Below are 11,218 nucleotides of genomic sequence, written 5' to 3' on the forward strand. Positions count from 1 at the left end.
ACAGATCTTCCCTGCCACCTCACAGTCCAGCACCCCCCAGAGACCTACTCCCCACCCCCTGCCTCCCAGATACACTCACCAGCCCTGCTAGTAGGTGACTTTCTGCTGGGTTGAGCCAGCAGCGCAGCCAGAGCTAGTCCCGGAGTCGGGAATCACTCTGGGCCCTTAAGAGTGGTATGATGAGCCAGGCCAGGGCCTGCCCTGTCCAGGTTCCCACAAGACCCACTTGCTTGGAGGGGCCCAGCCAAACCCTCCACATTGTTATCCCCCTCCACCTGGTTGAGACTGGCCACACTTCTGCACCAGTCCCAGGCAGCTCAGCTCTGGGGAGACAGGCAGGGCCTCACAGATGGTGGGAAGCAGAGACTACCCAGAGCTAGAGGTGCACTGGGGTCAGCCAGGGGCAGAGAGGAGCAGGAGGGTGAGGTGAGGAGCTCTCAACCTGAGGAGCAAGCGATGGACGGTGAGGAGCCAGCAGGCTGGCAGGGTCTAGTGCTGCAGTGCAAGTGGAGCAGGCCAGGGCCCCTTCTGAGCACGGCCGGCTCCATGGAGCCATTGGTGCCATTGTAAACCTGTCAGCACCCCACAGATGGCTAACTTCGCCCAGCACCAACATCAGAGCCAGGGAAGCACACACCCAAGGGATATACAACTGAGATGGCTACACACTGCCTGAGACTAAACAGGGCGCGGGGGAGTTCAACTCTGCTGAGCTAATGTTTCAGGTTAACCCCCGCTCAAGAATCAGTGGGGACGTGCTCGTCACGCCCCTGAAGGTCAGGCGCGTTGTTTTCAATATGAAGGCTAAGGCGCCACGCTGCGAGAGGCTGCTACCTAGACCCGCGGCTGAGCCGGGCTGGCTGCTTGGCACCTCCTGAGCGGCACAGAACAAACGCACCCTGGCCTGTGCACACACAACCACAGATGGCAGAAGCGCACGGAGACCCAGCAAACGCTGCGGAGGCGGCTCCCGTGCTGCGATGAACCAGCCCACGCGCGCGCCCTGCAGCAAGACACAGGCACTGCAGCCCGAGCCCTGCTCTGGTTCGCGCGCAGAAGAAAGTCGGGACCGCGCATGCGCTTGCCGAAGGCTGCGGGATCTGTTTCCCGGCATTCGTTGGGGCGGAAGGGCTCGGGGGGCGGGGCTGTGGGATGAGCGGAAGCGGTTGGGGAGCCGGTGTAGCGGCTGTCAGCCAGGTAGGGAAGAGGCGAGAGCGCCGCCGCCGGGGAGCCCGAGCCTTTGTTGGTAGGGGCGGCCCAGTGCCCCGGGGGCGTGAGGGCGGGAAGGGCGGCTCCGGGGCCCGGGCGTGGGGGGACAGGGCCGGCCCCATTCCCCTGGGGGGTGTTTGAGAGGGGGCGTAGCGGGGCGGGCCCGGTTCCCCGGGGTGTCTGCGAGTGCTAGAGCGGGACAGGATCGAGAGGTGAGAGCAGGACTGCGCTGTGCTGGGAATGGGGGATATGATGCGATGCAGGGGCTTAGGGAATTGCAGGTAGGTCTGAGATAGGGATTAGGGAATTGTGTGAGTTCTGTGAACTGGGACAGGTATACGTGTGAGTTTGAGAATGCATATGGGATGGAGTTTGTTATTCTAGGTGTTGGAGGTGGTCGCAGTTGTTGAGTAAAGTGAGGTTATTACCTCATTATCAGCATCTTATTTTGATTCTTCTCTATAGATGTCTTCCTGGTCCAGGTCATGCTCTTTTCTCTTCTCCTTCCTCCCCTCCCTGTTCCTGCCCAGCCCATCTGTAAATGCAATGATCTGCTTTTGTTCTGATTTGTCCTGTTGCAGCAGTTCCTGGTACTGGACTGTATTAGCACTTGGATTCTGATGGCAGGAGCAATCCCTTTTCCCCCTCTCAAATCCCCGTTGTTAATACTAATGTAATATTGCCCGTGTGCTTGTAAGGGGGTTGTTGCAAACCTCTCAGCAGAGTCTCTGTGCAGTGTTCCATGGGAGCTAGCTGCCTTGACTCAGACTTATTCTAGCATGGATCACCGTGTTGCATATCTGTGCTGCATTGACCCTGAGCTGTCCTGGTGTGAGTCAGCATTTTACTATGCATTGTGCACTGTTAATAATATATACTTTCCTAAATTGTCCTCTTAGGGGCCACAAGATCTGATGATTATCAATTTTAGGTATATATAGAGCCCTTGTTATCATAGTACCTGAAAATGTCACAATCTTTAAATGTATTTATCCTCACAACACCTCTGTGAGGTAAGGAAGTGCTATTACTCTTCTGTGGCTATGTCCAAATATAACAATAAGTTATATAAACTATTGTTTATATTGTTTTGTGGAGAACAAGGGATGTATTGAGGGAATGATGCATCAAATAGTTAAGTCTTTTCTTACAACCCAATTTTAGAATTTACTCAGGCACATAGATTGGTGCTTCCTTAAAAATATTTTTGTGTTGTTTCCTTCTGCATTTGCTATAGAATCACAGTTTTTACCCCATATAATTCCTAAACTTTGAGAACTGTACTATGGCTGCTGTGACTCTGAAAAACTAATGTATTTGCTGTACTGTAAGGACCCAATCTAATTTACCAGAAAATCAAAGCAATGAGTCTTCTGTTACTGCTTAGTATCCTATTCCACAGCTTACGATACCACACTGTCATCTGTCTGTCTTTATTGTACGTAAACTTTCACTTATATAATTCAGTTACTTCTAGTGGCAATCCCTTGTACATTCTTTAAATAACATTTTTCTGTCCTTGGAGTTTAACCTTTCAGATATTTATAGATTATCATCATGTCTCCTGTTTTACCAAGCTATATATATTCACATTTATTAAACTTTCTCTATAAATCATTCACTCCAACTTCTTAATCAACCTTGCTAATCTTGTGTAAACTACTTTTTGTATACCTCATTACTGGAAAGATACAGATAACTAAATGGAATATAATTTTCCAGTGTGACATAAAGAAGGATTTTCTCTCCGTTCTGTGATAATGACCTGGGGTCTACTTAGGCCAGTTTGCAGCAATTTAGTAATCTGATGTTTTTTTTTGGTGGATCCAATCTTTGCTCCATAATCCAGGTTACAGTATGAAAAATAAGGCACTTAGGTGTTACATTTGCCAGCACCACCTTTAGAATGGGAACAGATTGTAAACTAATAAAATTTTAGTACACAGTTCTGAGAGGTGAGTTGCTGCAGTTAATCTCTGTGTAGTATTACTTCTGCAGCTAAAATATGATGATTTAAATATCACTTTTGTTACTACCAGGGCTGTCAAGCGATTTAAAAAAAATAATCATGTGATTGACTGTGCTATTAAACAATAATAGAATACCATTTATTTAAATATTTCTGGGTGTTTTCTGTATTTTAAAATATATTGATTTTGATTACAACACAGAATACAAAATGTACAGAGCTCACTTTATATTATTTTTTATTAAAAATATTTGCACTGTAAAAATAACAAAAGAAATAGTATTTTTCAATTCACCTAATACAAGTACTGTAGTGCAATCTCTTTATCATGAAAGTTGAACTTACAAATGATGTACAAAACAATAACTGCATTAAAAAAAAAAACCAATGTAAAACTTTAGAGCTTACACATCCACTCAGTCCTACTTCAGCCAAACACTCAGAGAAACAAGTGTGATTACATTTCCAGGAGATACTGCTGCCTGCTTTTTATTTACGGCACCTGATAGTGAGAACAGGCATTTGCATGGCACTTTTGTAGCCGGTGTTGCAAGGTATTTACATGCCAGATATGCTAAACATATGTATGGCCTTTCATGCTTCAGACACCATTCCACAGGACATGCTTTCATATTGATGATGCTTGTTAAAAAAAAAAAAAAAAGTGTTAATTAAATTTTTGACTGAACTCCTTGAGGGAGAAGTATATGTCTCCTGTTCTGTTTTACCCGCATTCTGCCATATATTTCATGTTATAGCAGTCTCAGATGATGACCCAGTACATGTTGTTCATTTTAAAAACACTTTCACAGCAGATTTGACAAAACTCGAGGTACCAATGTGAGATTTCTAAAAATAGCTGCAGCACTCGACTCAAGGTTTTAGAATCTGAAGTGCTGTCCAAAATCTGAGAGGGATGAGGTGTGGAGCATGCTTTCAGAAGCCTTAAAAGAGCAACACTCAGATGCGGAAATGACAGAACCTGAACCACCAAAAAATAGAACACCTGACTCAAATGATGAAAGTGAATATGCATCAGTCTGTTCTGCTTTGGATTGGTATTGAGCAGAACCCGTCATCAGCATGGACATATGTCCTTTGGAGTGGTGGTTGAAGCATGAAGGCACATATGAATCTTTAGCACATGGAAATATCTTGTGATGCTAGCTGCAACAGTGCCATGTGAACGCCTGTTCTCACTTTCAGGTGACATTGTAAACAAGAAGCAGGCAGCATTATCTCCTGCAAATTGTAATTAAACTTGTTTGTCTTAGTGATTGACTGAAGTAGGACTTAGTGGACATGTAGGCTCTAAAGTTTTACATTGTTTTGTTTTTGAGTGCAGTTATGTAACAAAAAAAAATCTACATTTGTAAGTTCAACTTTCATGATAAGGAGATTGCACTACAATACTTGTATTAAGTGAACTGAAAATGCTATTTCTTTTGTTATTTTTACAGTGCAAATATTTTTAATAAAAATAATACGAAGTGAGCACTGTACACTTTGTATTCTGTGTGTAGAAAAACATCCAAAATATTTAATAAATTTCAATTGGTATTCTATTAACAATATGATTTAATTTTTTTGAGTTAACCGCGATTAATCAACAGCCCTAGTTTCTACTTTATTTCCGAGTAAAGTATAGAAGAAACAAGAGGAACAATATGAAGATGAGCGCAATCCACTTGGAGTGGTATCTCATCATGAGCGTGTGGATTTTGGTTTGTAGGTGGAATGTGGAAAATTACCACTACTCTTGTCCCATTTTGACCCTCAGGATGTGATTCCCCTGGGTACACAGCCCATTGGCCTTGTGCCTTCTTATTTCTTGCATTGTGTATTCATGTCTAATTTGTTAATAATTTATTTGCAGTTATTTTACAGCTCCTGAGAATTATGCAATGGTTTCTAAGTTCTCTGGTCTAGTAAACAGGGATATTCTCCAAAAACTTAATAGATAAGTGCATTGTTGGGCCCTTGTGTTCCCTTTCCTCAAAAAAAACCTCATACTATGTTCTAACTTGTTGGTGATTCAACGGGAGACTGTGGTCTTCCTTCTGAGCCAATTCTGATCAGATGATTCAGTAAGGTATTAAAGGTCATTCTGCTATTAGAAGTGACATCTTTCACTGAAGAGAGATAATGAGGTCATGAACATTTATATTAAAATCTCATAACACTTTTTACAAGATTTAGGGGTGTCAGTCCTTGTATCCTGTCTAAGTTATAACTTGAGTCATTGTATATTGTCTACTGTAATTGCTATAGGCCTGGTGTACAATATCTGAAGACTAATGGGTGCTGGAGATAGTCAGCAGAGGGTTTACAATAGAATTTATCAGTGCTTCTTGGGGTTTAATAGTTAGCAGGTAATGCTGAACAAAACTTACGGAAGGAAATATTTTTTTCACACGTTATTGAGCTGTGGAAGTCATTGCCACAGGATACTGTAGAGGCCAAATCCTTAGTAAGATTGTAAACAAGGATTTTAAAAAAGGCAAAGTAGCTGCTTAAAAGAAGAAATCTTTGCCTGCCTTTCAAACAGAAGAGACTTTATGTACGTGAAATTTGTGTTTATATGTATGTTAAGCCATGGTATCCAGTTCCAATCACAATTTTAGTAATTTTGGGTTTCCAGACATAGTTATTTACAATTAGGCACTGCTCAACTGGAGGCTCCTCCTTGAAAATGTTGGTCTTAACATAATATGCAGAACTTTATTTGAATAAACTTTGCTTGACATGCAGAGCTCTCTTTGAAGATCTATGGCTGGTACTACTCCAAAACCTCAGAAGCTGGATATTTGGTTTATAAGTACTGATATGTTCCTGCTGATCACTTCCCACCTGAAGTTCTAATCTGTAGTGGCATCAGAATTGGTTGCTACGGTAAGGATTACATAACTAATGAATAATTATTAGCCAAAGTGCTATAAGGAGGTGTAACTTCATTATTTTTTATGTGTTTGATGCTGTACAAAAGCAAATGAGGCCCTTGCCCAAGAAACTTAGTCTAAATAAATTTCATGTTTGAGTTTCACCATAGCCTTATGACTTTCAGTGGGGAATAAGCAGCAGCTGCAGATGAATTTGCAAGGACTTTTTTTTGTGAAAATATGGCATTATAAACAACAGTCCAAAAAATATTGCTTGCAAACTGAATAGTTTCTAAAGGGATGAGTTTTTTACAGTTTTCTATTAGATGACGCTTCTTGAAAGTGAACCCAAATGCACTTTAAAAAGTTAATTACAATTACAGTAATTTAAAACTGAAGCAATGATGGTGGTATTGAAGCCTTGACTTGATGGAAAAAAGCTAAGGGAGACAGCTGTAGAAGTAGGTAATGTGGACAGGTATATTTCTGCACAGATATGAATCCACAAAGAATTTCTAGACTATCCAAAATTATTGACCTTGAAAACTGTTTTTTGGTTCCTTTTCCTGGTGAATGAGCATTTTGACTAATCTTGTAATACTTCAAATTTAGGAATCAAGTGACATGGAGAAAATGTGTTTAAGATGGTCCATCCAGAAGATTTGTTACTTTGTGAAGATCTTGCTTTTGACTAATATGTAAATACCACGACAACTTCAAATTGAATTATTTTTCTTGAAATCGAGACTCATCTGTTGCCTTCATCAGAAATGTTTTTAACATTTTCAAGAAAAAACATGTCCCAGAAACTGAGTTTGTTGTTGCTGGTGTTTGGATTCATTTGGGGCTTGATGTTGCTGCGCTATACTTTTCAGCATCCAAGGCACCAAAGCAGCGCTGAACTGCGTGAACAGATACTAGACTTAAGTAAAAGATATGTGAAAGCCCTGGCAGAAGAAAATAAGAACATAATGAATGGTGGTAATGGAGCCTCAATGGCAGGATATGGTAAGATTAAATAAACCTGGCTACACAAACCTTTTTGTTCTAAACTGCCTTTGGTACAACATTTAAATCTTATTTTAAATGGTACATGGAACTCTTCAAAATATTTCTTTATGTACTGACTGTGTGTTTGCTCGTTGATAGAAGTTATGCCTTAAAATTAAGCCCTCACACTTGTTCTTTAAACATAGTTGTATGTATTATAGTAATTTGACTGTCAGCATCCATATTAGGTTGCCTTGTTTCTCCACCAATTGCAAATAGAGCTCTGGGGGGTTTTCTTCACAGTAACATGAAGTAGTACATTCATAATGTAGGAATTAAATGTAAAATTAAAACACTTCACTACCCAAACACTGTTACTTTGTGTGTTATTTCTACCTTCTTACTGCTTTTATATCTTTTTTTCCTTTAATTTTCTTCTCTTCCACTATTAACAAACAATGAGAAGCAATCATGATGTTGGGGGCATGATTATGTATTTAGCAGAAGGGGGCAGAGTGCTCCAAATCTCAAGCCTCCATTGTGTTTGCATCATCATATTCCCCTCTGACTTGACACCACTGTGCCCTGTTACCTGTGCACCTGCTATATGTCTATAGCGCATGCTCATCTAGAATGCAAGAGAGATCTGTGTGTGATTTAGTTACTGAGATCTGTTTAATGTAAACACTGAACATTTCTCACTTCAAAAACGTAACACTTTAAACTCTGCAACTCCAGTCTTATGATTTGTCTAGGTGTTCTAACCTCCCATTTGACAAATACAATCTACTTAAATTCCCTACACTATTCTCCAGTGTTTCATTCACACTTAAATTTCTGAGAACTAGATAAAATAAACTCATTGACAGAATACAGGCAGGCATGCAAAACAAAAACTTTTGTGATAACATATGTAATATAGACAAACGAATTAGTTTTCAGAGAGAGAGTTAAATTAGGATTTTACATACAGAGACACTCATTACTATACTTACTGCCCCTTCTTAGAAGGAATTCTAGTTGAGGGTAAATCTCTCTTTCAGTGTGTAGGTCAGGTCCAATATTTTAGGGTGTCAAAATCTTTAACTCAACAAGATCCTTAAAGGGGGGGAAGTACATCTATAACTGGATCTATATTCCTTGGTTCTGTGCAAAGGAATTTATTTGAAACATATTCAGAACAATAAAATTCATTAGTTCACTGATGCAGACTCACCATGAGAGGTTTGATTTGAGAGAATAAGATAAATCCAAATAATGAAGAATTTTGCAAAACTAAGTGTCAAATAATTTGGTCAGGCCAGATGCTCTCAAATTGTGAGGGAATGAACTAATTAATTCTGAAAGAATACATACAGCAAAGTGTTGAGGTTTTTGTTGAATTAATGTTGATTACTGCATTGTTTGTTTAGTAGTCTTGCCTACTGGTGTTCTTCCATCCCACACCTAGATTAACTGTTTTTATAATATCAGTAAGGTCTTCTTCCACCCTTCTTTCTTTTTCTCGATATATAGCTAGGTGCCTTATGAATCTTTTTTACATCAACTTAAGTCTAAATCTTTACATCCAAGAATTTTAACATAGGAAAGAAACTGTATCCTTTTTTCTGCTTTAAGAATTACATTGTGTATTACAATAATGCTTTACCTTGTCCTTGTGGCAGACAGCAAGTTCTGAACTTGTAGAATAATTGGGAAGGAAATAAGATCTATCTTATCTAAGGGTACATCCAGACTACCCGCCTTATCGGCGGGTAGCGATTGATTTCTCAGGGATTGATATATCGCATCTCATGTAGACGCGATATATCGGTCCCTGAACATGCTCCCCGTCGACTCCGGAATTCCACCAGCGCGAACGGCGGTAGCAAAGTCGACAGGGGAGCCGCTGACGTCAATCCTGCGCCGTGAGGACCCAAGATAAATCAGTCTGAGATACTTCGACTTCAGCTCCACTGTTCATGTAGCTGAAGTTGTGTATCTTAGATCGATTCCCACTCCCACCCCCGCCCCAGTGTAGACCAGCCCTAGGGTGGAAAAACATAAGTGCTTTCTAATGCTGCCCAGTGCCAGAAGCTGTTATACAGGTTAAATTTATTTCCTCTCTACTGATGCTGAGGGTTAAAGTCCAAACTATTACCCTTAAATAGTCACTTATCTTTTAAAAAATAAAATGGGGGGAGAAGGGGAGACTAATGTTGTTTTATATTCCGTGATTCAATGGGCCAATTCTCAGCTTGCTACTGTGGTAGTATCTTCTAGTATGCAAAAAATAAGAAATAGTACTTTAACTATATGACATCTAGAATCCATATGTAGGAGAATTAAAGCACATTCTACCTTTTCACTGTCCTCTTCAAACAAATCCAGGAAAAAAGAAAAGCAACTTTTGAAGATATAAATTAGATGTCCAAATCCCCAAATTTCTCTCACACTGCTGATAACATAAATGAACAGTATTCAATGCTGCTTTCTTTGTTTTGTCTTCTTCAGCTGATCTCAAAAGAACAATTGCTGTTCTTCTGGATGACATCTTACAGCGTCTGGTGAAATTGGAAAACAAAGTTGACTACATTGTTGTGAATGGCTCAGCAACAAATACCACCAATGGAACCAGTGGTAATCTGGTGCCAGTAACTACAAGTAAACGTGTAAATGCAGCAAGCAATATTAGATAACATACAAGATCACCTTATGCTACTTTATCGTAGATTCAATTTGATTCAAGAAAAGCTTTTTACCTCTGGGTAGGCAAAGCAATAGTTGACACTAACATGTCGTACACTGTTCTGCTATAGAATGTGCTGGGAACATGCAGTCCCAACTTCTGTACATAAGGGTCTCAAAGGATTAATTTGTTGCTTTCAGATAGTTCTGTTAAAGCAGTGCTGTACAATATCGTATTTAAAGATATTCTGGTAACTTGGCTGTTGTAGTATGCCAAATGGGTCATACTTTGTAATGTTTGAAGTTAAACTAAAATGGAAAAATATATATTCACTTCTAAAATATATTTATTTAAATAAAAATTTAACATATCTTTTTGGATAGATTGATTATATAGCTTAATCATTTTTTGTGTAATCTGTTTTAAACAGGGAACTAAGGATAATGTAATGTTAGAAGATGTGTATTATTTACAGTACAGTATTTTGTTACTTATTAATTTGCTAGTGATATGTTGAAGATAACATTGAGATAATGTTTTAAAAATTGCAACCCAAAGAATGTCTTTATTTGCACTACCTGCTAGAGTAGCTAGAGAGAATTTATTGTATATTAAAAAAAATCAATTCTAATGAAAATCTTAGGTAGCAACACTGTTCAGGTATCTTTGCTCCACAAGTAGATCAATTAGATTATCAAAGGCAAAACAATCTCTGATATCATGCATAGCTGTTTCATAGAAAGATATTTGTGTGTGTATTTTGTAACTTCAGATAAGTTATTTATGAGATGGAAGTCAGTTTTCAGATGTGAATATCTTTATTCATTGCTATTTGTTTTTAATATTTAAGTATCTTGTAGCGTGTGACAAATATAGCGCATCATCTCCTTAAGTTACTTTTTTAAATAGGAGGGAGTAGGTAAATTAAGTTGAAGGGAAGCAGTGCATCTTGGCATATATACTAAAGAGATGCATGTGCTAATGGTATTTTATGAGGGACGTAGGTGGAAGCTAAGGTTACATTGCCTTATATCCACGTTAGCCTTACAGCAATGAAGATTGCAGTGAGGGTGCACTATATTCCAAAATGTGCTTTCTGCATCATAAATGCTAAAATGAAAGTGCCATTCAGCCCTAAGTTTTTTAAAACTATATTGAGTGGTGGTTGTGTTTTTTGGGGGTTTTTTTTTTTTAGAAGTATGTTCAGTAATATTTGCTTTAAATATGCTGTGTAATAGCTTTTTAATATTTTATTTAAAAAAATGGAATAAGACCAGAAGTGCTGGATGACATATGGTCTCAAGGTTTTCTGCCTTTCTCTCTGATGATAGTCTGGACTGGTCTAGAGGAAAGTAGAATATATAAATAAAACTTGAGTTAGTGTCCAACTTTTTCTTATTTTGTGTTTGACATACTGAGTGTAAACTTTTTTTTTCCAGGAAGAAAGAAAACTAAATTTGTATTTGTGAAAGTTTTTTTTTAATTAAATGATTTGCCATTTCC

The 11,218-nt window shown here is 39.3% G+C and overlaps 1 protein-coding gene across 3 annotated transcripts; it reads left to right on the top strand.

The window, feature by feature from the left end:
* The first annotated feature begins 1,124 nt into the window (after positions 1-1,124).
* CCDC126 (coiled-coil domain containing 126) lies at positions 1,125-11,218 on the top strand. Of its 3 annotated transcripts, none has more exons than XM_030550781.1 (4): positions 1,125-1,197; positions 5,930-6,070; positions 6,670-7,065; positions 9,541-11,218. In XM_030550781.1, exons 3-4 carry the CDS (start codon positions 6,828-6,830, stop codon positions 9,723-9,725), a joined length of 423 nt encoding a protein of 140 aa, XP_030406641.1. In that variant the 5' UTR covers positions 1,125-1,197; positions 5,930-6,070; positions 6,670-6,827; the 3' UTR covers positions 9,726-11,218. The 3 variants fall into 3 exon arrangements, with proteins under 3 accessions (XP_030406641.1, XP_030406642.1, XP_030406643.1); XM_030550782.1 differs by having other exon boundaries at positions 1,149-1,246; XM_030550783.1 differs by lacking the exon at positions 1,125-1,197 and adding an exon at positions 1,398-1,421.

The sequence above is a fragment of the Gopherus evgoodei genome, chromosome 2, assembly GCF_007399415.2.
Source record: "Gopherus evgoodei ecotype Sinaloan lineage chromosome 2, rGopEvg1_v1.p, whole genome shotgun sequence".
NCBI classification, from domain to species: Eukaryota; Metazoa; Chordata; order Testudines; family Testudinidae; genus Gopherus; species Gopherus evgoodei.